The sequence below is a fragment of the Lissotriton helveticus genome, chromosome 3_1 (assembly GCF_964261635.1).
Source record: "Lissotriton helveticus chromosome 3_1, aLisHel1.1, whole genome shotgun sequence".
In the NCBI taxonomy this organism is placed as follows: Eukaryota; Metazoa; Chordata; class Amphibia; order Caudata; family Salamandridae; genus Lissotriton; species Lissotriton helveticus.
Genome location: NC_136061.1, coordinates 224,195,667 through 224,223,390, shown reverse-complemented (window position 1 = coordinate 224,223,390; position 27,724 = coordinate 224,195,667). Strand labels below are relative to the sequence as shown.

At 46.0% G+C, this 27,724-nt stretch overlaps 1 protein-coding gene across 1 annotated transcript in view; it reads right to left on the bottom strand.

The window, feature by feature from the left end:
• The window catches only part of LOC144824484 (uroplakin-3b-like protein 1), a 186,859-nt gene that overhangs the window by 62,657 nt on the left and 96,478 nt on the right, over nucleotides 1–27,724 (bottom strand). Inside the window, exon 2 of the mRNA XM_078683567.1 lies at nucleotides 4,323–4,478. Within this exon, the coding sequence (XP_078539693.1) occupies nucleotides 4,323–4,478 (156 nt within the window). The remainder of the gene's footprint in view (nucleotides 1–4,322; nucleotides 4,479–27,724) is intronic.

The following is a 27,724-nucleotide window of genomic DNA, read 5'->3' as shown; positions in this document are numbered from 1 at the left end:
TGTAAATGTTTGCATTGTAACATGTCCTACTCGATTTAAAGATGAGCAGAACAACGGTTGTTTATGAATACAATATACATTAAAAATGACTAATACCTGCCAGCCCAGCCATTCCTCAAGCTTTGGGGACCTGAACTAATCTGCACTGTTGCACTTGCAGGTGGGAGAGATGGTTAGTAGTTGTTTTGGCAACGATGACAAGGGTGATGGGTGGTCAAAGCTGCAGTGGACTCCTGGTTATGTCCCTGGCACTTATTATTTTACAAATTAAGCACTGATTTTGTGCGTTATAGGCTGTCTGATCAAAGCGAACCCAGTGGTGATCATCATGGGCATTTGACCCCTGGAGCTGAAATACATGTCCAAATGGGACTGGAGACATTAACACACATGATGCTGGCTGCAAAATAACTGATTGCATTCAAATTGACTCTGCTGGCGATTCAGGAAAGGCCAGGGAAGCTGTTGACATTGCTGGCTGTGGAAAAACTAACATGGTCCCTTCTGGAAATGGACTACAAATGTGAAACCCAATGGCAATCGCTGTTAGACTTCTTGCCGCAAAGAGGGCCTATTTTAGGCTGCCCCAGATCCTTGCAATCAGTACCTTTGTAAACGTGAAGCATAAGAGACCAGTATTAGATTTTGTTGCTAGTTTGGAGCTCCTACCAATATGATAGACTGACGGCTCTGCCTATGTACCCCTGTTTATTTCCTTTGTTATTGTGTTTTCATATGGTGTGTTATTCCAAACTGTTCATGGCTTCCAGGGGCGAACGTATGGGCTATGTATTATTCTTCTAGATGCCTAAGAATTTTGCCATGTGCGTTCGATGAAAGCAAATAAAATACTGATGGCGGAAAAAAAAAGTTGTACCTGTCTGTGAACCTTTAATTTGTAGATCTAAGACTTCAAGCAAAAACAAAAGTCATATAAAAAAATAAAGACATAAAGAACTGTGACTATTGTCATGTCAGAGATATGTTGTTTTTCTGTGTGGAGGAGGGAGATGTTATGTCCTGAGGACACTAGGACCCTGAAAGACAGAGCCCTCCCAGGTCGACAGCCAGAGAGCTGAGCACCACTTCCTGCCCTTGACAGACCTCCAGCAGTTGGAGACAAGTGGGACTTAGACATGTTCCCACTTCTAGAGGACCAGGAGAAGCGGCTGAGGCTTGCCTAGGGAGTACGCAACCAAGGCAGGCACAAAAGCTTTGGTCGCCCCGCAGAGGCTTATTCTGCACTGAAAATGGGTTCCGCAGGTACTTATGGAAAAGTATCCGGCTTTGTGGAGCCCTGGCCAGCTACAGATTTAAGCCTTGTCCTACTGGTGGATTTTGAGAACCTAAACTGTGACTAAGTCCAAAGGTAAAACCTTGAAATGGGCCGAGTCAGCAATTCTATCCCAGCAGCAAAGTGAACTGGGTGGGTTCAAACTCCAGCTTCTCCCACTCTGAGCTTTTGGCACCAAAAGCAAAGGCTTCAGCTGAGCTCAATGATGAGGTATACAACACCGAGGTGCCCTTACTGGATTCAGCCTTCAATGCTGCCCTACTAGAGGACTTGATTCAAAACAGTCGATATAGTCAGCAGAGCCTCTACTGGCTCTGCTATCAGTAACCCCTGACCCAGCAGTGCATCCACCTGAGGATTTCTGTGTCTCTGGATGGTTATCTGCCCCATTGAGGATGGGACAATTGTCAATAATTTTCCAGTCCTTGATCACAATGCAAGGTATGGCAGAAAAAAAGGAAGGGAACATGTTAAGGAGCCCCCACATACAGGGATTTTAAAAAAACTCCATGAATTTTGAGGTCAATTCCTTTTTGCTCAGAGAAAACAAAATTCCCACTTAAGGAGTTTGTTTTCTCTGAATGAATGAGTTTGCAGAGCGAGCACTTTAAACATGGAGCAGCTTGGCCACCTCAGTGCTTTGAAGGGTGTCACCACTCCTGCGGTGGTCCCATTACAGCAGACCAATCCACCCAAGGAAGGCTGTCAAGGCCGGACTGGCCGTAGCGGGCATCGGGCATTTCCCCAGTGGGCCAAAGGGGTGCGGGCCGGTTTTGTGCCCCTGGGGGTACTTTTTTCACTGGGGGCTGGTTTTGCAGTAAGGCTGCAATCTCGGCCATCTGAAAGAAAAGCAGGAGTGGTGCTTCTCGCTAGCACCCCCGGCCCCTCCCACCCCACCGGCCCCACTCCCAGGGCCAGTCAAGCAGCTCCCTGCCAGGGCTCGTTGCTGTCCCAGTTCGGCCCTGAAGGCTGCCCTCCCTCCCATAAGCTGTCACAAAGGCAGTCCAATTGCTAAGGGCTAAAGAAGGCTCTGAGTCCCAAGGTATACACTTTGACCTGATCAACCTGCTTGGGGCATCCAACTTTCTCTCCATTGCTGTCAGCTGGAAAGCATGTCTATGTCAGGGTATGTGACTTTAAATTGTTGCTTTACTTTTCCTAAGCACTTTTATTGCGTTGTTTTCTCGACTTAAAAATGATTGGTACTGCTTGTACCCAACATGTCTTCCTCTGGGGAGTTGCCTCCTGCTTGCATCATAGCTACCAGGAGTTCAGCGGATTTCCACTGAGATTTTTGTTGACACCTAACCAGTATGTGTTTATTAAGCTAGTAAGGTTCCCCTGATCTAAATTAATAGCTCACTTTATGACTGTGATATCACTAGAACTGCTATCACGTGATTTTAAGGCCACTCAATGACATTTGACACAAATCAAAGGAAATAATTGTGGCTTGAGACCAAGAAGGATCATGAGAAATAAAGGGAATTACATAAATGAGTGATGTGACATAAATAAGAGACTTATACGCAGCTAGACTTAAAGGTGCTAATGGAGCTGCTTACCAAGTAGTAACTCCAGTTGCTGCTGCAAGGCATGCATTTCAATGAACAATTTGACTTTCAGAGGATGTTGGCAATTCTCTTGCTGCTCAATGAGCTGGCCTTGCATACAGGCTCAATCTACATCATTCCCCAAAAGTATCACGAGTTTTGTTTTTTTAAACCATCTTTATTGAGTTTTGTAGTTAATAACTCTGTCAGGTTACGTCCAGCCATCCATCTAGCTGACCACTGTAGCTGAGTTACAAGATAGTAGTGTGCAAAAACTGGAGGCCCCAATCAGTAGCTGTCTATGAGTACCTGTAATTTAGAAAGGGCAACTCTGCCCCCTCCAGTATCCCAAATCACATCATCCAGCATTTCCTCCAACATGTGGAAAACCTTGGGGTGATGGCGATGGCTAGGCTTGCAAAGTCATAGAGTATTCTCGGAAGCATCACCATCTTAGATAATGCGACCCGGCCCTGAACAGTGAGAGGGAGCGACTTCCAAAAAGCAATTTTGGGCCAGAGAGTGGAAATGGCTCTCATTAAGTTGCCTTCGAAGAGTCCGGAAGCAGAGTGAACAGAGTGATATATATTAACGCCCAAGTATCACAAGGTGTGTGGGGCTCCCATTTAATCTGCTGGTTATCTACCATGATATGGTCAGCAGGGCATTCCTGATCTATAGGAAACAGCCAGGTTTTCGACCAGTGAACGCCCAGACAGGCTGCGTTCTTGAAGTCGTGCAGTTCTTGTGCTATGTCATTCAAACCATCTTGTATTGGCATACAGGTATACCATGTGCAGTTCACCTTCCAGAGGAATATCCCAGGCCTGCCTTGAGTGGCGCAGTCGCAATGCCAGACCCCAAAGCAGCATGAAGACTTTTAAAGTCTGTAACCCCTTTTTGTGGCTGAAAAAGCTGAAGCCTAATGCCTAAATTTGTAGGGTTGTCAAGGAAATGGCAAATTTAGACATAATTGTTTATCCTCCATGTGCTGGCCCTTTGTTCTTTGTGCAGCAGCTTTTGGAAAGCAGGGTTCCCCTCACTCTGTCAGTGACATGAGATGTCCCTTACAAACATAGTCTGTCATAGAATACATGCTTTCCCTTTGACTATTTTATTTTGGTTTGACAAGTAAAGTATCTGTGTATACTTTAACTGCATTCCCCTATATACATCAAGCATTTATGGCAATGGGGTAAAGAGATTGCTCTTATTTCTAACACTCTTCCATTGGAGGCAGCTGAGGTCAGAGAGCTGCACAGGGGAATGGAGAGCCTGCCTAGTGTGCATGGTAACCAGTACTCAGACTGACCACACATCACCCTACCGGGTGAGAATAATTTGTGCAACTGTAGCAAGTGTTTGTGCAAAGATTCATGAGTAGAGGAGGTGGGCCATGATCAACAGGAAGGGAAGCAAGCAAATAATACATGGCACATGTGGCTGAACATAAAAACGTCACTTGCCGCATTTACCTTTGTTGGTCGCAACCACCAACCACACCATATCTTCTGGATCGACATCTGGTTCAATAAAGATGCAATCAGGTGTCCCAAGGGCAAACGTGGTCCCAGTGACCTTCCCTTCCATGGCCTTTGTGGTAAGTTGAGGTTTAAAATCAATCTGTGTCACTGGTAAAATAAAATTAAAGAAATTCAAATCAGTAATGGAGGATGCATCAAACAGCCTTCCCTACCCTCACCCTATGCTCATCTCCCTGATTAGTGAAGATGATAATGAACTGTCTTCAAGCAACTCTCAGAACAGCCGCATGCGTAGGTCTTAGTATTACCAGTCATTCATTAGGAATTAAAGATGGGTGATTGTCATACTTTTCTCTTTTTCTAGCTTTAGAGTCCTGTTCGCTGTACTACACCAATGACCCTAAAGGGACAAAGTAGGTCAGGTTACTCCCTTGCATGCAGAATGTCTCGCCTTTGGACTTAGATGATAGCTGCTTTCAAGCCATCCCTTGCGTTACTTGTTGGAGACATCTTACCACTCCTAGATAGCTTACATGTCTCCCTCAACCAGCAATCAACCCCTAGATTGACTCCGCCAAGCTGACCTCATGTCCACTCCACCCACACCAAACAAGAGCCATTTGAGAGCTTCATAGCTGCTTTCCAAGAAATCTGGAGGAACATTGTAGGTCTACTGAAGGATGGGTGTCTGCCCATTCTTTGCACTGTTCCACTACCAAGACACTACCAACCACACAAAATAGCCCTGCCTGGCATATCATGCAAGGAAATCAAAGTACTTGCAGTGCACACCCGTGGCTGTAATGAGACCTAGAAATACTTTTCACAATACAAAACAATTGTATTGTCCATAGAAACAAGATCCACTTGTCAGCACTTGGGAATTATTTCCAGATATCCAATTAGGGACCCTTCCCAAGTTAGCAATTCCAAAAAGAACTTAAGAAAACAGTGCCCACCTACCTTGCCTACTACCTAATTGTACTACAAAGATATTACTATTTGAATGGCCTAAAATTTGATGACCTGTATTTGTACATTCATTGCTATCCTATGCACCTCGGTGGCCAGTGTATTGACACACAATATAAAGAATATAAATAAATAAATATATTTCAGATGTTTTCCACGTTTCCTTCCAGAAACCCTACTGTCGTCTGCCGGTGCTTGTATACAATTCAAGCAGTGACTCCATTAAATGCCTATATATGTATGCATTTACTTTTAATAGAATGCACAACGTTGAAAGCTTCCTGTAGGAATGCCGCATACTGTGGGATCAGTAAGAAATAAGTTACTTACCTGTAACTGCAGTTATCCTGTATTGGTATCTTTCATAAATTCACATACATGAATCATTCCCTGTTGTGGTAGTGGGAGTCCCACAGTACAAATAACATAGCAGTAAGTAGTAAAAAAACATTGCATAGCCTATTAGTCTCCTTTTGTAAAAAGGACCAAACTGAAAAACACAACCAATCAGAGACCAGCACCCTGTAGAACCTTCCCAAGAGAGGCTGAGTTCCTCAGATTTTCCAGCACAAGTGTGGTAAGTACCGTAGTATAGAGGAAGCCTGTCCAGGGAGGAGGGTGGGTGCATGTGAATCTATGAAAGATACCAATACTGGATAACTGCAGTTACAGGTAAGTAACTTATTTCTTATCCAGTATTGGGGTATCTTTCATAGATTCACATGCCTGAATAAGAAAAGCAAGCAGTGCCCCGAATGGATAATGGAATCTTATCCATAATCATATGCACGCATATAGCTGATAAGCACTATAGTGGACGGTGGGTAGTGCTAATATATATAGTATAGTAATCATACTACATATGAGAAGTGATGGATGTAATACAAACATGTACCATTACTAAGAAACAGATAAAGATACTATTTAACACAGCAAGTGTATTTAACAAAATCTACCAGCACATGGTAACAGGAAGATACATACATATCTACATACATTCCTTATTCTTACAAAACCTCTAACAAAAAATTGTTTACCTTAGTGAAAATGATTCCGCAGTACTGCCTGTCTAACAGCTGCATCCGCTCTGTGCGATGACTCAAGGCAGTAATGCTATGCGAACATGTGGGTTGTCTTCCACATTGCTGCTTTGCAGATTTTGTCAACTGGCATTCCGGCAAATAGAGCAACAGAAGCGGAGACTGCTCTAGGAGAATGCGCTCGTACAGTTCATAATAAAGGCTTGCCAGCCTTGTTGTGGCAAAATTGTATTGCATTTGCTAACCATCTAGCTATGGTAGCCTTGATAACTGCGGTTCCCTGGCAGTTTTGACCATAAGCAACAAATAACTGATTCGATTTGCGGATCTGTTTTGTACGTTGCAAGTAAAATTTGAGGCATCTTTTTATGTCAAGAGTGTGTAAAGTTCTTTCAGCCGGAGTTGACGGGTTAGGAAAGAATGTTCTGAGGATCACTGGTTCATTCAAATGAAATTGAGATGACACCTTCGGAATGAACTTAGGGTTTGTTCTTAGAAGTACCGCATCATTACAACAGCATAAGAACGGAGGAGAGATAGTGAACGCTTGAATTTCACTAACCCTTCTTGTGGATGTGAGAGCCACGAGAAGGGCGACCTTCCAGGTTAAGAATTTCAGTTCCGCCTTATGTGTAGGTTCAAATGGTTGCCTCATCAACTGAGTTAACACTACATTCAGTTGCCATTCTGGAGGTGGAGCCTTGATGGGTGGAAAGGTTCTAAATAGGCCTTTCATGAACTCCTTCACCAGTCTTGATCGCCATAACGAAGGGTCTTTTGTGCAATCGCCTGTATCTTGATATAGCAGCCAGGTGAACCCTAACCGAAGAGTGTGTGAGACCAGATTTCGCTAAAGAGAGTAAGTAAGGTAAGACTTCCTCAACAGCAGAGTGAAAAGGATCTAAGGCTATGCGTCTGCACCATACATAAAAACGCTCCCATTTAAGTTTGTATGTTCTGTTGGTGCTGTCAGCTCTTGACTTGGCTATCATTTCTTTACAGTCCTGGTCAATATTTAGGTCCTTAAACTCAAAGAATTCAGGAGCCAAGCATGTAATTGCAGTGTGGCTGTTTCCGGGTGACACACTTGGCCGTTGTTCCCGGATAACAGTGTTGGTGTTGGGAGGAGGCGAATGGGCATCGCTTCTGACAACAGGAGGAGTTCTGAGTACCAGTGTTGCCTGGGCCATCAGGGGGCTATAAGCAGAATGTGACAACGTTCCCACTTGATCTTCGTGAGGACCCTGGGAATCAGGGGAATGGGGGAAAAGTGTACGCATAGATCCCTAACCAGCGCATCGAAAGCACATTTCCTCGAGATCCTGGTTGAGGGAATCTGCTTGCGAAAAATCAGCATTTGGAGTTGATCTGAGTCGCAAAGAGATCCAGTTCTGGTTTCCCCCATGTCGCAAATATCCTGTCCAGCTGTGCTTGTTCCAGCTCCCACTCATGATAACCTTTGTTTTCCCTGCTCAGGGTATCCGCTAGGGTATTCCTTAAACCTGGGATATGTTCCGCTGTTACAGAGATTATGTGGAGCGTTAGCCAGTCCCAAAGTTGTTGGGCATCTTGTGAGAGAGATAGGGACTTGGTTCCTCCCTGTTTGTTTATATAGAACATGCTTGTGGTGTTTTCCGTGCGGACTAGAACCGAAGATCCACGGGAGGAAAGCTTGGAGTGAGAGAGAGATGGCTTTCAACTCCAGTCTGTTTATATGCATTTTGCGTTGAGCTGAGGACCATTTTCCTTGAACTTGTAGGTCCTGTAAGTGTCCTCCCCAACCTTCCATAGAAGCATCTGTTGTGACAACGTAGTCTGGAATAACAGAGAGAAACGAAAGTCCTTTGGATAGATTTGATTGCTGAGCCGATCAGAGGAAAGTTTCTTTCATTATCGGGGTGATCTTTACTATGTCGTTGAAATAGTCTTTGGTCTGTATCCACTGGCTATGCAACTCCTCCTGAAGATGTCTCGTGTAGTTGAGTCATTGGCACTAGGTCTATTGCCGATGAAAGCATTCCCAGTAGAGATTTGAACACCCTTACCGAAACACACCTTTTTCTGGACAATTTTAGTGCTAGTGTCTGTAATCGTTGCTGTCTTTCCTGGGAAAGGAAGGCCTTGTTCAGAATGGTGTCCAGATTTACTCCCAGAAAACACATTCTCTGGCTTGGAATGAGTGAGGATTTTTGGTAGTTTAATGATAGGCCTAATCTCTGAAACAGGAAATACAATCTTCCGTTGCTGCTTCCACTAGATGAACTGATGGCGCTTTCAGAAGCCAATCGTCTAGGTATGAAAATACCTGATGACCGCTGTTACTTAATGCAGCTGCTACCGGGGCCATGAATTTCGTGAAAGTTCATGGAGCTGATTTGAGACCAAAAGGAAGGACTGAAAATTGGTAGTGGGTACCAGCCTCTGTGAACCTTAGGAACTTTCTGTGTTTCGGATGAATAGGGATATAAAGGTAGGTATCTTCGAGGTCCAATGACGTCATGAAGTCTGCCAGAGTGACCATCCTGAATGTTTGAGTCTTCAAGAATTTGTTTAACTTTCTGAGGTCCAGGATAGGCCTCCACTCTCCTGATTTCTTGCGAATTAGGAACAAACTGGAGTAGAAACCTTTCCTCCTCTGTGAAAAGGGGACTTTTTCTATTGATCTCTTTTGAAGCATGATCTTCGCTTCCCTCTTGAGCATATGTAGACGAGGGGGGTGCGATCCCCTGGGGGGGGTATTGGGTGGTATCTGATAAACTCCAAGGTGTGGCCGTGGGATACGAGATCTAGGACCCACTTGCCTGAGGCAATTTTGCACCTCTGGTGTAAATGCATGGAGAGTTTTACACCTTTTAAGGGGAGAGGCGCACTCACTGGTACTCGATTGAACTCATTGCTTGCGGCCAGAGTCTCGGCCTTGGGATGCTGACCTTCGTCTTGAGCCTTGTCAAGAGAAACCAGCTGTAGTTGGTTGGCGGTTATATTGCTGATATCCTTGTCGTGGTTGGTAAGACTGATATGTCTGGGAACGCTGGTAATTAATTTTGTAGTTTGAGAAACCCCAGCCACGAGCTCCCCAAAAGGGAACCTTGCGGTATGTGGAAAATTAGTACGTTTTGGTGAACATTATCTGCGCCATCTTGCCTCTTCCCCTGATGCCACACTTTTGTCGTGCGCGCCCGCCATTTTAAGATGCCCCGATCAGAACAAACCCTTTTGCATGCCGCTGGCCCCTGACATAGCCCTTTGCCTTCGCTAAGCCTGCACGCTGACCACCCCCCTGCTTGCACCTGCCTTGAGTCATAAACCCCTCTTCGGCGCTGCTCTGCCCCAGGCCCTCATCCTGTTCCCAGCGCGACACCTCCCTGCTTTCCTTTCATGATCTCCGGCCCTTAGATGCAAACCCCCTTTTTTCCCCGTGTGCCCGTTTTGTCCTCCCCGTTCCCAAGCTGACACCCAGCTCTGCCGATACCATCCCTTGCCCCTCCCCGTGCAATAGAAAGCTTCCCCCATCAAAGGATCCCCAGGTTGATCAAAGCCCCCTCCCCATGAGATCCGATCAAACCCCCCACATTCCGTGAATCGGCGGATTATCCAGCTGCGCGATGCTCGTCACCTGTTGTGACTAGGGTGGGGACTTCAACTGTAAATGTGTGTGGGAACGGGCCCAAAGGGGAGTTCCGAGAATGTCTTTTCCGTACATCAAAGCTTTAACATGTATGTGTAATCTACAATAAAGTCATAAATGTGGGTATAAGAGGCCAGGCCTCAGGAATACAGTTAGAGCACCTCAGAACGATACCTTCTGTCCGTTTCGTTGTGTTCTCCTCCGGAGAGAATAAAAAACCTTGTTTCCTGCTTTCCAGTCTCCAGCGCCTGCCTCTTCATTTGATTTAATAACTAGAGGGTCACAGAGGCAATACCGCCGGGCAAATATCGATTGTCCCCGACCCGATTGAACTTTTTACAATTGGCGTCCCAAGCGTGGGGCCCATCAGCGACTCGTGGATCCAGTGGGAGAGGTCCCGACGACAGAGTGAACGACTGCAACGATCGGGAGAGCTCTTGCCCAATAGACCCTCGTCTGGCAGCCGATCATCCGAACTTCACTAGTTCCGAACAGACCTCTCTCGAGTGATCTACGGTCCTGACTGGGAACCATCAGGAGTGCCGTGAGAAATACGAGAAAAAGAGGACGATCGGGCGCTGGATTCGGAAGACAAGAAACTGTCCACATGGTCCGGGTAAGGTCGTGTTGCCACGACAAGTTGCGAAAAAATTTGTTTGATTGCTTGATTGTTCAAAAATACTAGTATTGCTCGTTTTATTTTTATTTTTTATTTTGGAGATTCACTGTCTGCAAACAGAGAAACAACAGGCTCTCTCTCTTTGCAAGCAGTGGAGGATAGGTAGGGTAGCAGCCGTGCTTGTTTTCTTTCTCCCCCACTTAATAATTGCTTGAAACTGAACTGTTGTTCGCAAAAATATTGTTTCCTGGAGATTCCCTGTCTGCAAACAGGGAAGTGACCACCCTTTTTGCAGATAGTGAAAAGGGTAGGTAACGCAGATCTTTGCGGACCTACTCATTCTCCCCATTGTTATTTATTGGTCTTTTGGTTTTTTGATCCATGAGGTATTCACTACCTGCAAACAACGTAGAATAGAAATATTCTGTCTAGTCTTTGCACCTAGTGATAAGATAGGCAGTGCTGACTTTTAGTCCCTCGTTACGAGCCGTCATGTCTGTCTTCTCCCCACTGATAAATAGCCTGTTTAGCCCGGACCGGGTGCTAGAGGTGGACCATATAGCTCCACTAGAAGGCACCCCTAATAAGGACATGTTCATAAACTATGGGTTAGTCACCATAGCTTATAATAAATTATGGCACAGGTATACCGAAGATAGCCAAGACAAACAGTGGCCACTGGCAGGATCCTTTGACCTTGATAAAATAGAAACGTTAGAAATAGCCCTTCGAAATAATAAGACAACGCCAATTATGCTCGACAGTCTCGGTATGTGGCGCAGAGAGGCTACGAAACGACAGAGAAAAGACGAGGACAAACCAAGTAGAGAAATATACCGACAGGACAACCCCAGGACACCGCTACCCACAACTTATCCCCCGACACTATGCAAAGGACGACCAGACTTAGGGTCAAACCAATGCGCTTTTTGTAGGTATGTCGGACACTGGAAAGCCCAATGCCCGACTCTACTGAGCGTGAGTAAAGGCAAAGGGCCGACAAGAACGACAGACCGACAGTACGAGAAAAGGCGCGAGACAAAGAAGAACCCGACTTACATAGACAGACCAGACAGAACTACCACGTTTGATTATGCCCGATGGCACAGATTTCGCCAGGAAAATCTCAGCGGCATGCTCAAGTTCTCCTAGGTCGGGCAATGTCAAGACGGGAACCCAGCCTCGTTTAAAATTCACAGACGGAAAGAGATAATTATGACCAATAACTGTTTTTATATTTGTCTTGGGTCTTTGTATGTCGTACTTGTACTGTCCCCCGTCTGAGTTTGTGTGTATGTAATGTACAAATCTGCGTCATCCCTCTACACGTGTTTCCGTGTTACTCGACCTCTGTTAGCAGAAACTTAGCATAAAAGCAACCTGGAAAGAAAGAAATGGTAAAACAAAATCCGTAGACCATTAATGAACTTGAACTTTTAATTTAACACAACAAACAAGGAATAATAACGATAAACTGTAGAAAATGAAAGTCAAACAGAACATTCGCCCCCCCCCCCCATTCTGGAACCTTCCAAAGTAGGGCAGGGTTACGGCTACGCCCAACCAACGGCAACCCATATAAGGCGAGCCCCGCCGCCAACTCTTGGTCAGGAAATCTTAACGTATGGGGGAGCCGGAGGAGAGGCAGGAGCCCGCAGCCTGGGCATTTGCAGGTAGTCCCGCCACATGTCTCCTTGGCCGGCCGCAACGGGCCTGGAAAGACTAAGGTAGTCCCGCCACATGTCAAGAGGAGAACGAGGCACCTCTTCCTTTTCTCTTCCGTCACAGCCGCAGCAGTCCTGGACGGCGGGATGTCCTGCACGTACCTCCACAACAATTTGTCCAAGTTGGGCTGGGAGGGAGAGGCGACGCGGACGAGCCTCTCCCACCTCCACCGGTAGGAGGTTTCCCAGCCCCCAGCCCGACGCCGAACACCCCCAGTCAGGCGATGGTGCCCATACTTCCACAGCACCGGACACACCGTGGTGGCACCCCAGTACTTGCGCAGCACCGAACGTACAATGGTGGCACCCCAGTATTTGCGCAGCACCGAACGTACAATGGTGGCACTTGGGGAACACCGGATGTGGAGAGACCTTCATGCGGGGCGATGAAAATGAGCGGCATGGAGTGCACCGGGAGAAGGAGACGATGTGAACGAGTCTCCCTCGCCCCCCCCCAGGTGGGGGCATCACAGCTGCACCCCAGCTGAACGTCCCGCTTACACAAAACAGGGACCTCTTCCTTTCACTCCGAAGGATCTCTTCCATTCTTGCAAACTCGACGAGAGTGGCCCCTGTAGGGCCTCAAAATGGCGTCTGGATCCGCTGGAAGGCGGGCCCCGGCCACTAGAGTAACTTTGGCCAGCCATATAACTCGAACATTTGTCCCATGGAGCATGAGCCCCCATCTCCGACAGCATCTCCGCAGCCTTGAAGATCATACAAAGGTCCCCGGCGGAACCTTCGGCCTTTGCAGGTTTCCGGTAAGGGACGGCTGCCTTGATCGCCAACGAAACAAACATGACATTGCCACACCTTCTGTTAGCGTGAATTCTAGAACTGCCGAAAAGGACTCTGGTCCAAACTGCCAGTAATGGAAACATTTCCCCCTGATGCTGCTTCCGGACTGTGCCGGCCCCGCCCAAAATGGCGCTGGTATCAATCGGAACTTACGAACGCCTCGTGGTGTTCCTTCGCACTAATATAAACTTGATGTTCTGAGATTTTTTGTGATCCTTTGTACACTTGGCTAGAAAAGACAAGGAGAACTCACTCGACGAACAGTATGAAAGAATCCCCATTACAAATGTTGATTACAAATGTACACTGTATTATATTTTTATAACCGATGTAAACCTCATTTACGACGCACACGTACGGTATGCATATAGGAAATCTGATTACAACTATTGTGATTATGCTTCTGAATTATGAAATTAAATGCCCCCGAACCCCCAGCCAATTAATAGACGTTTTAGTTTTTTACAAATGAATGAGTAAAACTTTCCGATGTTTTATTGCTGCAAACGACACCCCCCACTGTACGCACTTTAGCCATTGCCACGACCGGCCAAATACGACCGCACCCTCATAATCCATATGCTGAAATGATTTTGCAAAATAAAGTCTTTGAAACTATGGACGGGTATTGCATGCTTTATTTTTAAAAAAAAATGTGGGATCGGTGGGAAAGTTTTTTTCTGTGCACCCTACTCTGCTCTCTCTTTAAGGTTAAAGGAAGATGGTTACCCAGCCCTGGAGGACGGATCGGATCAACAACACGACACTCCGCCTTCAAAGTACGCAACTGACCCATGAACTCTCGCGTAGAGGAAGACCTTGACTTCCAAGGATGGGTAAAACGAACGGTGTAAATGAGGGAATGTAAAGGAGGGAGAAATAAAATAATGTAAATATTATAAAGTACCACGTTCCAAAGTATCAGGGGCCCAAGAACCGAAGAACCTTAGAACGCCACAGCGTTGAAAAAGGTTTAAGGACCCCGATAGTGAGATACATCCTTTTGACTAGATACCTCGCACTAGGCACCTCTGGTTTCCTTTTTACGTTTCCCCGCACACGACCTATATGAACACACTACCCCCCCCCCTCGACTCCAGAAACCATATCCCCAGGGACCCTGCCCCGAGGAGGAAAGACGAGTAAGAGGTAAGTAAAGGACTTATGAATCCATGTATTTGAATGTGCGCGAATGCTGTCTCCCACCCCCCCCCTTTTTTCCTCCCTCTGCAGGTTACATCAGAGATTACAGCCGAGGTGTGGCGAAGATCCGAAACCTTGCCATGTCTAATGCACGAAACGGACTAGCGCTGCAAGGTGGCGTCTAAGCATGCCTGCAGACTACTCACGTACCGAACAAACCCGAAAAATTAGCACAACCCTGATACAAAGTGATCACCCTTAAACCAGACCGGACGAATGAACCCATGTCACGTATGATGCGAAACTATGAGGGAATGTGTGTGTGTGACTGAGGCGTTGACCCAACTGGTCAAAGGACCGAGAATGCGAGAAAGTGCGACAAAATGGTACCTCCTTTCTTCTTTCCTTTTTTCTCAAAGCATGTCCCCTCTACCCTGTCTAATGCTCAAACTGCATGATTACAAGATTCTAACGCAGACTCGTGAATGCCCTTTACTGTGTAATGCACTAAATAGCCTTTCTTGAATACACTGCCACCCTCTCTGTTGCACGTGTACTATTTAGCCTGCCGTTGCACTCTCTCTCTCTCTCTCTCTCTCTCTCTCTCTCTCACTCTCTCTCTCTCTCTCTCTCTATTTTTGCACTCCCACTCTTCCGAGTGGTTAGCCCCGAAATTGGCAGATTGCCACCCCTAGCACACCACCTAATGGGCTTCAAATACCGTCAGTATTTGCACAAAAACTTGTCTCTAATACAATCACCCTGAAGCCGCGTCATTACCTCTCCTTTTCCACTAGAAGTCAATGAACCAAGGTTGGGCCGTAAGGGAAAGGACAGGTAAGACGACAGAGGTTCCCTAATCTGACCCGAAATAAGGGAACTACATGTCAAACGGCTCCTATAAAAAAAAAAAAAAAACAAGGACCTCAGAATACGCGACCCTCCCCTCCCCTCCCCGAATGGTCGAAATACCCAAACCGAAAAAATGATCACCCCTGTTACCTCCCCCGTATCAGCCGCCCAAAAACCGGAATTATGAAACTGCCCCTCGTTTCCAGTCGTGAGAGATGGGTCGATTTATGCCCTTACCACAAGTTTCCTATGTCCCTGGTTGTTTCCCATAAAACCCCTGTCCTTCCTAATTAAGTAATCGGGCTGTAAAAGGTTACTTAGGACCCAGAATGATGTTTTACAAGGTTAACAGACTAGTCCAAGGTAAAGAAATCATCAAAATGAACCCCGCAGTAGTTGCAAAGCAGGATGCACCGATAGAAAGGAAATGTTTAGCCATGTTCGTCTCTCAGCAAATCGCCTGTGTAGTACCATGTTGACGACTCACTGCACCCTTTTTTTTATGTAAAACTCTAGAGAACGGCATATCTTTGCCAGATTTGTCTCCCGGAGGTGGGTTACCATCAGATGAACTGTCATGCCTGTAATAAATAATTATGAAGGAAAGTCATAGTAAATCCAACAGGCCCGTCACCGGTCATTCATATGCCAGTTGTGAATACTAATATAAACGGGCATTTTCATTCCTTGCCTGGAGCTGAGAGAGAAATAGGCTTTTTGATTATCTTCATCTGCAAACTCTCTAAAGACTGTCTTTTCAAACTTGTTTAAGGGTACTGCTGTTGGAGGAGAGAAGGACCGGATGTGGGAGCACGAGGCCTGACTGCAGACTAAGGAACACCTGCGACATTAGCCAAGGCGAGACCACGACTGAAAAGAGCTGCAGGACGAGGCACTGTTTTCGACAACATGAGAAGAAAGGGTCGACCTGATGCCCCTGCTCGATGTCCAATGCCTGTCGACAAGTCCCCGCTCTCTGAATTCGGTCACACGCCCGCCTATTTGAAGTCTCTCGTTCCCCTAGTTTGTTCCTAATTTGGCCTTGCTCCATCCCCCTTTTCCTCTGACCTACCCTATGGACTGTTTTTGTACGCTCTTCTTCCATCTGAACTTTCTGACAATCACCTCAAAGGACACAGGGCGAAAAGGACCTTTTCCGACCAGAAACGCGAGGAGAGGGTCGTGCCCTGCAACGCAGAACTTAGAACAGAGCTGGACCTGTAGCTCCACCGCCGGTGCTCAACAGCGCCAACGAAAGACCACAAAGAACAATGAGAACTCGTAAACTTCGAACATTTGACATCCTCAATCACCGTTTTGCTACGCCTCATTTCTCTCCCAGCCACCATTGTATTGATTATGCTCCAATTCCAATCTGATATATGTAATGACCTATACAGAATCGTTTTTTTGCATTCCTATGACTTTCCTGCTGAACAAGTTTATCAAAGTTTATCAAATAGGCCCGCCTCCTGAAAACTAGAAATGTTAAAATGTATTATTTACAACTCTTTTCATCTAGGGTTCCCACCGTTTTCTTTCTCATGCTCACCACAGTAGAACCGAATAGAAAATGAACCAGCAAGATGTCTTGAATATGTTAAAGGGAGGACTGTGGAAAATTAGTACGTTTTGGTGAACATTATCTGCGCCATCTTGCCTCTTCCCCTGATGCCACACTTTTGTCGTGCGCGCCCGCCATTTTAAGATGCCCCGATCAGAACAAACCCTTTTGCATGCCGCTGGCCCCTGACATAGCCCTTTGCCTTCGCTAAGCCTGCACGCTGACCACCCCCCTGCTTGCACCTGCCTTGAGTCATAAACCCCTCTTCGGCGCTGCTCTGCCCCAGGCCCTCATCCTGTTCCCAGCGCGACACCTCCCTGCTTTCCTTTCATGATCTCCGGCCCTTAGATGCAAACCCCCTTTTTTCCCCGTGTGCCCGTTTTGTCCTCCCCGTTCCCAAGCTGACACCCAGCTCTGCCGATACCATCCCTTGCCCCTCCCCGTGCAATAGAAAGCTTCCCCCATCAAAGGATCCCCAGGTTGATCAAAGCCCCCTCCCCATGAGATCCGATCAAACCCCCCACATTCCGTGAATCGGCGGATTATCCAGCTGCGCGATGCTCGTCACCTGTTGTGACTAGGGTGGGGACTTCAACTGTAAATGTGTGTGGGAACGGGCCCAAAGGGGAGTTCCGAGAATGTCTTTTCCGTACATCAAAGCTTTAACATGTATGTGTAATCTACAATAAAGTCATAAATGTGGGTATAAGAGGCCAGGCCTCAGGAATACAGTTAGAGCACCTCAGAACGATACCTTCTGTCCGTTTCGTTGTGTTCTCCTCCGGAGAGAATAAAAAACCTTGTTTCCTGCTTTCCAGTCTCCAGCGCCTGCCTCTTCATTTGATTTAATAACTAGAGGGTCACAGAGGCAATACCGCCGGGCAAATATCGATTGTCCCCGACCCGATTGAACTTTTTACAGGTACTGAAGGGTACCCAGAGCTCTTGCTGTGTCTGTATCTTTTTTGATTGCAGTCAAAGCTTCATCAATGTGGCCACCAAAGAGGCTATCACCATCGTAAGTAGGTTATCAGGTGCGGAAATGGACACTTGTTACAATTCTAAACCTTTGGATAGAAAACTCTATAGCACCCTCAAAAACTCAATGTATCTCGGTATTGCGGTATATGTCTTTCATCCGCCCCACATTGTAGTTGTGGCATTTATCATAGGGTGCTATAGTACGTGTTTGATGCCCGCCTCATCCAGAGGCTCCTCTGGTCTAGATTGCAGTGTCCAGAGATTTGTAGGATGCCCCCACAAAGTAAGGGTGAGTGAAAATGTAAGTTAAAAAATAGAATAACACCTGGAAGTATTTAATTAATGGTGTGAGTCTATTGAAGTAAAACGTAAGCGGTACTTGTAATAGATCGAGTTACTAGATCTATAAGTGTATTATTAAAGGTTTTGTCGACATGTTTCAGCCCCCCTTGGCTCGGCTGAGTCTATGGGGCTTTCGTCAGGACTAACAAACAAACAAACATCAAAGTGTATCTTTACTTACACAACTTGTGTAGTATATTTAGGTTGCCTATTTTTAGGCATTCACTGACCAATCACAATCTTTTAACCTGTAAAAAGAGAGGGAAAGACAAACAGACATATAATACACAATTATAAGGTATTTATAAGGTATTATGTACTGTTTTGGGGGGGGGGGGCGAAAGATAGCTACTGTCTCATCTTTCTAATATCTATTCTAAGATTTTGCCTGGCATTGGGTGGAGGAAGGGCTACTTTGGGTAGAGGACTGAGAGAGGATAGAAAGCGACAGTTATCATGATTGACCTTGATAAAACACTGGTTTCATAGACCCAAAAGTTGTTATAGGGGGTCTGCACTTGCAAACTAACATTGCATTAACTTACTTTAAATGTATCTTGTAATAATGTTAGCACTAAGGTGACGGCAGTACTCTCATGGAGCTAGGCGCTTCGCAATACATGCAGCTACATGTGAAATATTTTACAATTTACACCGCTTGCAAACAGTAGCGCGTTTAAAGATACTTAGTGAAAACGCCCTCTTACCTAATGCCAATCGGTTTTTGGCCTCGTCAGGGGGTTCACGCTTCCTTGTAGCACAGAGCTAGAGGAAAGCGGAACGCGTTATTAAGTGCACGCATTCGACCTTACCGCAGTTTGGAAAGAAGAAGAAGAACACCAAACGTTAAGCCGCCATTACCCGCATGGCCAAGGATTCTGCCGCTTGTGCTGACTCTGCCCCTGGACAGGGAAAGGACGTCAGTAGCGCGTTTTAAAGGGCTCATGTGTTGTTTTTTTGGAAGTTGATTAACTTTATTGGTTCCGGTGTTAGTTCACACTCTTGGGTGATATTCTAACTTTGGAAGAGTTATTCACATTTAATCGCACATCATTGTCTGTATACGAGCACGTTTGTATTTATTAAATACTTCCAGGTGTTATTCTATTTAATAACTTACATTTTCACTCACCCTTACTTTGTGGGGGCATCCTACAAATCTCTGGACACTGCAATCTAGACCAGAGGAGCCTCTGGATAAGGCGGGCATCAAGCACGTACTATAGCACCCTATGATAAATGCCACAACTACAATGTGGGGTGGATGAAAGACATATACCGCAATACCGAGATACATTGAGTTTTTGAGGGTGCTATAGAGTTTTCTATCCAAAGGTTTAGAATTGTAACAAGTGTCCATTTCCGCACCTGATAACCTACATACTTACCCTGGGGAAGTAAATGGACATTTATTCCTCCTCCCTACCTCCTTGATTACCAAGTATCACCATCGTAAGCTATATCCAAAATCTTTGATTGCACTTCTGGCTGAAACTAGTTGCTTTCAGCCAGCCTTGACTCCGCAAGAAGGCAGCACTCGCTAACTGCCTAAAAATGGTAGTGGCAATGTCCATAGCGATATCAATCAGTTCCGACGCTGCTCTTTCACCTTCAGTAAAGAGTTTAGTAAACTCATCCTTATTCTCTTCCAGGAGGAAGGATTTCATCTCCCCTACATCAGACCATAGCTGACGATCTGCTCAGGATTGCCAGAGCGTTTGCCGCCCTTACGGAAATCGCTCCCATCGATTAGAATTTATTTTCGATGGTATCAAGACGTCTACCATCCTTATCAGGTGGGGAGGTAATAGGAGCAGACGAATTCTTAGAGCGTCGCTGAGCCACCTGCGAGATTACGGAATCCGCCTTGGGGTGCCCTGTTAGACAAGCAGGAGAGTCCTCAGGGGTTCTATACTTTTTATCCAGTCTCAACAGAACAGGGACTACAGAGGCTGGTGTTTTCATCACTTTTACCCCATCCTACCAAATGTGATCGAAGATAGGTATTGCCCTCACATTTTTTCTGGATTGTTTCTTAAAATCTTACAGAAAGCAGTCCTCCTGATGTACAATAGTTGGTAGGTGGAACCTAACACCAGCCCTGTCCCTGGTGGCGGTGAAGGCGTTGGCACTACGTAATCATCCCATTCACCCACGGGTGTCGCAGGGTCAAGAATCTCTCCCTCCTCCTGCTCTTCATCAGATGTAGGTGGGTACTCCTATGGGAGGCAGGAGATAATGGGACTTGGCATCACAGGAGATGGCAATGGTGCTGGAGGTGCTGGCTGTGGTGGAGGTAGTACAGTTTCCTTTTCTTGAGGAGGGAACCTCTTTCTGTAGTCCTGCAACATACTCTGGAGGTCTAATAGTAACGCTGGTCGGAATTGAGCAAGTTGTTGCACAGGTTTCTCAATGTATCTATATTGTCTGTAGTAAGAAGGAGGGGCTTCATACTGTTGGTAGTAGTGCTCCTCCTCAGCATAGTCATCATCCTCTTGACATTTAACATTTAGCTGTGAGGGGCTATAAGCCACTCCAAACTGACCCTCCTCGTCGTCAGTATCTTCAACGTCCAGAAGATTGCTGGGAGGTAAAGGTGAAATCTTTGTAGTTTTAAACTCCATGCGCGCCCTTTGCAAAACCGGCATTGAAAAACTGGCATACATGACTGCTGGTGAAATCTTCGCCGTCGACGGTGGTATTATTGCCATCAACGATGTCGTCGTCGACAGAGGTGTTGTCATCGATGTCATCGACAATGGAATCGTCGTCGACGTCTGTGCCGTCAACGATGGAGGCGTCGTCAATGCCCGTGTCGTCGAAGATGGTGTCGTGGTCAACGCCGTCAACGGTGTGGCGTCGTCGACGGCGATGTCGTCGGTGATGGTTTTCTCGACGACGAATGCTTGCTCGTCGACGGTGCGGTAAACATCGAGGCTTTAGGTTTAGATACCCTCGACGACGGAGGTGTCATCGATGATAAAGGCAATGTTGAAGAAATAGATCCTTTAAGACTGGCCGTTGAAGAAGTTATCGTCGTCGACGGTCTGGAAAATGACATAGTTGAAGTTGTTGAAATAGCAGGTAAGGCTGTAGAACTTGTGGAGATTTTCTTAGTAGATTTGGTTTTAGAAGTACCTGCAGATTGAGGGGATGAAATCCCTGAGGAGACTTTTATGTTTTTCCTCCTGATTAAGGGATTCTTTTGCCATTTGAGAGATTTTAGGTTATTTCCTTTTCTCCTCAGGCTGTCCCTCAGACGACCTCTGTCTCTTATGAGACTTAGAAGAAGTACCACTTTCTGCATCTGAAGAGGCGTCATTCTTCTTCTTGAACCATAATAAAAGCCGTCCTTCACTATCCCTCAAGGTTTTAGTAGGGAAAGTGCGGCAGATTTTATAGGGCCTTGCCTCATGCTATGGATAAAGGCAATAAATGCAGTCTTTGTGGGTATCATCAATGTGAACATTATTCTCCCCACAGGACTGGCAAGGTCTGAATAATCCCTTAGAATCGACATTATCCTGATAAAGTATAACATATACACTTATCTGAAATCACTGAAGAAACTGAGCCAGGCTCAGGGAGACTCCCTTACACAACGAAGTGCGGTGAAATTCTGAGGAACTCAGCCTCTCTTGGGGAGGTTCTACTGGGTGCTGGTCTCTGATTGGTTGTGTTTTTCAGTTTGGTCTTTTTTACAAAAGGAGACTAATAGGCTATGCAATGCGTGTTTGCATCTATTAGGCCTATGGTTTTGTACTACTTACTGCTATGCTATTTGTACCGTGGGACTCCCACTACGACCACGGGGAATAATTCAGGCATGTGAATCTATGAAAGATACCCCAATACTGGATAATAGCGTCTGTGCTCTTTTTGTTGGTTTCCATGTTATCCTGTGTTTTTGCTATGTCCAAGGGTGTACCAGCCTTTAGAGATGAGGGGTACCCAAAGTGAGCCAAAGAGGAAGCTCCCTATTCACTGGGTTTTGGAGTAATAGTTTCAAAGACAATTAGAGTCACATGAATTGTTAACTGCAGCATGGGATAAGATCAAATAGTCCCTACTAATAGTCGACTAACAACCATTATGGGACATCTATAGTACAGAACTGATGTTGCTGAATGCCGATCTCAGCAAAATTAAATATATCTGGTAGGCCTATCAGAATCAGTAGATGGACAAAGACCTGAAACTTTAATCGAAGGCAAATTGATCAATAACATCTACGGAGATGCTTAGTTAAATTTCTTTGCTGTGGAAAGGGCACACAGGCTGCTGGGATGCCAACATGCTCCTGGCGCACACCCTAGACCTATGGTGGCATGTCTTCTTGACATCTGTTATAAATACAGTTACTTGCAATCAGCCAGAGAACATGGTCACTAGGTAATCATAACTTTCCACAATGTACCTCATTGTTACAACAACAGAGTGACCATTTGTAGAGGTTAAGCACATGTTGCATACAAATAAGATTCAGTATGCCCTTTTTTACCCAGCCAAGATGCGTTTAAAGTAGATGGTAAATAGCATTTTTTCACAATGCCCTATGAAGCTTTGACATAAGTGGAAACTGGGGGGGACTCCTGAAGAATGGCAAAGGCTGGACGGAAACTGGAACAAAATCAGAGGTTCAAGATAAAGGGGCATCAGGTAAAGAAACTGAGGAGCAGGTAGTAAAGGGAAAAACACACCTGGTGGGAGATGTCATCAGACCTAGGGCCCGATTACGAATTTGGCAGTCCTGGAGAAGGCCGCCACACCGCCGCCCTGCTCCAGGACCACCAAACAGGGCCGCCAGTCGCCTGCCAGATTACAAGTATTTTAGTTACCCTGCGGGCGGTCCTTTGGCGTTCCCAAAGGTACCGCAATGGGAACGTCAAAGCCTGTTTCTGAATGGCATGCAGGAAAGTGGGTGCATGCAGACTTGGGCATGCAATGTGCCCCCCTGCATGTATCCCATGGGACTGATGCAACAGGGGGCCCTGTAGGGCCCCCTCTGTTTCCTCACCGTCAGCATTGTCATGGCGGGCTCACCGCCATGAAATTAATGGCGGTGAGAAAACTCGTTATATGCTTGGAAGTGCCGACAAGCATATTGTGGCCTCAAGACAGCCGGTGATCAGGCCCTTAGTGAATCTCAGGGACTAACGCCAGAAACTGACCACGGCTCAACAGGAGACGTTAATGAATCAAATGTGGCATCTGCGAACACGATATTGGGGTCTATGATGAACCCGGTGACTGCAGAACTCCTTGCATGATGTGACTAACGTACAGATACATCAGCCTGGTATTGAGAGACATGTTTTCCTTTTTACTTCTAAATTGCTAGGCGCACAGAGAGTTGGTTGATAATGACAACACAGGATTCTGGGCGAGTAATCAATGAAAGAATTTATATTCTTAAATTATTTTACTGAAAAACATGCATTGCACAATAATGAAAAAGATGAGCTCATTTGTGTTATGTTATTACACTGCTATGGTGGAGTTGTTCTACAGAGTATAGCCGGGTAGTTGGACAACAAGTCAACTGGAGTGTTTCGTGCTACACATTAAATGATGTGTAGCGCTCAAAAGACAGGACCAGGAATCACTTTGCCATAGGAAAGGGGTAAACCCCTCTACAGTTATCTTTGTCTTATTTATGCAGAAATAGGCTATTAAGGAATACTGGGATATCAGGTATGGCTTGGCAGGTGAAAGATAAGCCAGTGGATATCTTATATTTTAACACATGCATATACACAATAGCTATAATTGTCTATCCTGGAACATGAGAGGGTTGGGCACATCAATCACACGGTACAGGGTGTACATGCATTTGAAACATAAAAAGATACATATCACATTTTTAGAGGAGATACACATTATTGGTACAAAATATAAGAACCTAAGGAATGGACATTAACAAATTATTGGCATTACCTATTCAGCCCTCTCCAAATGGGTATTTTTATGGAATGCCTCAAATGTCCCATGTGTTATATTCATGAACATATTGATGAAGAAGACGGATTTGTTATCCTTGACTAGACTGTGGTGATCTTGTGTTGTTCTGTGATTATGCCCCCAACGCTAATCAGGTGTGCTTTTATGGTTGACTGTTCGCCAGACTTACCAAGACTTGTCTGGTGTTTGGGGTGGTGATTGTAATCTTGTTTTCAACATAGACAAATATAAGTGTCTGTTAGAAATGGGGGTCTCTAGTTCGCAGAGGTAGGTACCTTTGTCCAAATATGGACCCTTGCTTCTAGTCAGGGTAAGGGGGATTCACACTTTAGATAACCCCTGCTCACCCCCTTGGTAGCTTGGCACGAGCAGACAGGCTTATCCCAAAGGCAATGTGTAAAGTATGTGTACCAACACTCACAGTAACACAGTGAAACACCACAAATGGACACCACACCAGTTTAGAAAAAGAAAATATCTTTCTCTAAACTAAACAAGACCAAAATGACAAAAATCCAACATACAGTTACTTAGCAGAATGTCTTTAAAAAGGTTGTTGCAAGAATAAACTTGTAGATGATAAATGCGACACTTTAGACTCAAAGTACCTGGGATGCGTAACGCAAAACAAATGAAAGGGGCGCAGAGAAGGTGATGCGTCGATTCTTCCTACGCTCTGGTTCCGATGTAACAAGATGGCGCCTCGATGCGTTGCGACGATCCGGTGCGATGCGACAAGAAAGGCATCTCTGTTGCGATGCGACAACGTGGAGGCGATGCGTGTACGCCCGACGGCCGTGCAGCGAACCCGGTGGTTTTCTGAGCCGCGACAGGCCTTCGGTGACGGCGACACACTTCTTTGGTGTTGAGGCGGCGATCAGTGGTGGCGCGCTACCTCAGCAATGCGATGGCCCTGCGATGCGCATCTCCGGTGATGTGACAGCGAACAGCGGCAACGGCGACATGCTTACTCGATGATGCGACAGCGGCTGTTGCGGCGGCGGCGTGCTTCTCTCTCGTTGCATCGCGCTTCCAGCTCCCCACAGCAAAAAGGCCTCACACACAGTGACAGTCCCTCCTGGCAGACTGGAACTCACAGCAAGGGAAGCTGGGGGTGAAGTTCTTTTGTGCCTGGGACTTCAGAAACAGGAGGCCAGCTCTTCTCAGGACCTTGGAGACTTTTCTTCAGCTGGACACAGCGCACATCAAAGTCCTTCTTCAAGCAGGGGACACAGCACACAGCAAAGTCCCTTGGTCCTTTCCTCAGTAGAAGCAGCAGCAGGCCAACCTCAGACACACAGCAAGGGCAGTACTTCTCCTCAGTCTCTTCAGCTGATCAGCTGATTTTCTTTGGCAGGGATTCTTCTTGATCACTAAGTAGTCTAATTTTACAGGGGTTTCAGCTCCTAATTTTATACCCCAAACATATTTGTTCTCTATGTGTGAGGGGTCCTTGACCCAATCCAAACCAGTTCTGGGTGCATTCTGCCAGTGCACAACTTCTTCCTTTGTCAGTGTGGGCCAGGGTCATCAGACACACCACAGTAGGTGGAGCCAGCATTGTGTAAGGCAGGCACAGCCCTATTCAGGCCCAGGTGCCACTCCCCCCACCACTCCAAATGCAGATAGGTCTATTCAGCCTAGTGCTGACTCCTCCAGACTCTTGGAGCCACCCCAGCCCCTGTCACTCTCAAACCAGACAGTCAATCTACAAACAGGCAGAGGCACACAGAAAGGTTGAACAAGAAAATAGCCACTTTCTAAAAGTGCTATTTTCAAACACAGAATTTAAAAATCATCCCTCCTAAAAGATGTGTTATTAAATTCTGAGTTCAGGGATACCAGATTCCAAATTTCGATCTTGCTCCTATGGGAAGATATGCAGGTAAGCATGTTAACCCCTTGGCTGCGGCGGTAATTCTGCCGCAGCGCTAGGGCGGAGGGGGGCCGCGCGGCGCCGCCATGCTCGTGACGGAACCACTCAGTCACGAGCCTCGGGCGCGCTCTGCTTGTGATGGAGTGGTTCCGTCACGACCCCGCCCGCTCAATAGAACGTGCCGCGCAGGCACGAAATCAGCACCACGCAGGCGCGGTGGCCGGGCCGTGACGGAACCACTCCGTCACCAGCACAGCGTGTCCGTGGCTGGTGACGGAGTGGTTCCGTCACCAGCATCGATGAGGTTAAACAGCATTCCCCATTCTGTCCTATGGGCAAGATACCCTTTCAATAGTGAAAAATTAAGTTGGCAGTATTTCACTATCAGGACATGTTACCCACACTAGTACATGTCCTACCTTTCACATACAGCGCACCCTGCCCAGGGGGGTACCTTGGGCCTACCATTGGGGTATCCAATGTGTAAGAAAAGGGAAGGGTCAGCCTTGGCAAGTGGGTACACTGGCCAGGTCAACAGGGCAGTTAGCAAACTGAGCACAGTACTGCGGTGGCAGGCCTAATACCTCTGTTCAGTGCTACTCATGTGGGTGGCACAATCAGTGCTGCAAGCCCACTAGTAGCATTTGAATTACCAGCCCTGGTACACTCAGTGCACTTTACTAGGGACCTACTGGTAAAACAAATAAGCCAATCATGGATAACCAATCACCATAACAATTTACACAGAGAGCATATGCACTTTAGCACTGATCAGCAGTGGTACAGTGCCCAGAGTCTTATAGCCAACAACCATAGGTCATGAAAAACAAAGGAGGAAGACGGAAAAAGTTTCGTACACTAGTATAGGGAGCCTTCTGTCAGACTGTAACAGAGAAATGTTTAAAATGGACCCATAGGTGGCAGCTTGCCTATGTGACGAAGGAGATTTACCTAGATACCCAAGATAAATCTTTCAACTCCCCCCGTACATGGGAAATGCACAAAACTGGCTATGTTCTAATGGGGGCTTGTTTGTGGTGTAGGGTGAAGAGTGTGGAAAATCAGGCCCGTACTTAGCCTAGACATATTCCAATCCTGATCTATCTCAAGTTTGAAAAAATGTCTCTGTTGGTTGTGCCACCATAGCAACTGCTGGTTGTGTCACTACTAGACATGGCCTTCCGGACCACAATAAGAGAGCATATTAATCACTATTTTTAGGAAAATGTGAGTTCAGCGCAGTACAATGTGACTGAGTGGGATGACTTTAAAGTGGGCATCAGGGGTGTATACTTCACATTGGATTACATTAACTGAAAACTGAATGGAACAAAAGATACCCGACCTATTAGTAAGGGTGCTTGTTGGCCCACAGCCTGTGTGAGATCTAATTAAAGTAAAAAAGTAATATCATACCCTAGTAGGCATACTATGGAGTAAATTATAAAAAATATATAAGATGCATTTTCTTTATTTTTGATGTGGTCCATGACAACGTTGTGTTTTTGCTGTTGACTCACTATGTTAGTACCTATGTGAGGTGCTTTAGGGGATCGCAATGAGTGTGGGCTCTTTAAATTGGATTTGACTGCTCTATAACCAACCACTGACCAGTCTCCAGACAGCACTGATATTCTTAGAACAATTAAAGATACAGACGGGAACAAAGCGATGGTGTCCCCTTTCAATAATATCTTTTTCTTCGGCCCTTGCACCACTAGTATGCAAATTACGTGAAAGAACACATGAATGGGGTATATGGCTCCAAAGTGTGGCCATAACTCGCATAATTTCTGTCACATAATTACTTAAAATTACAGCAAATTATGCGAGGAGCATAACTCATCATTAGGTAATATTTTCTTAGTGCAAAATGCACCCTCACATTCAAAA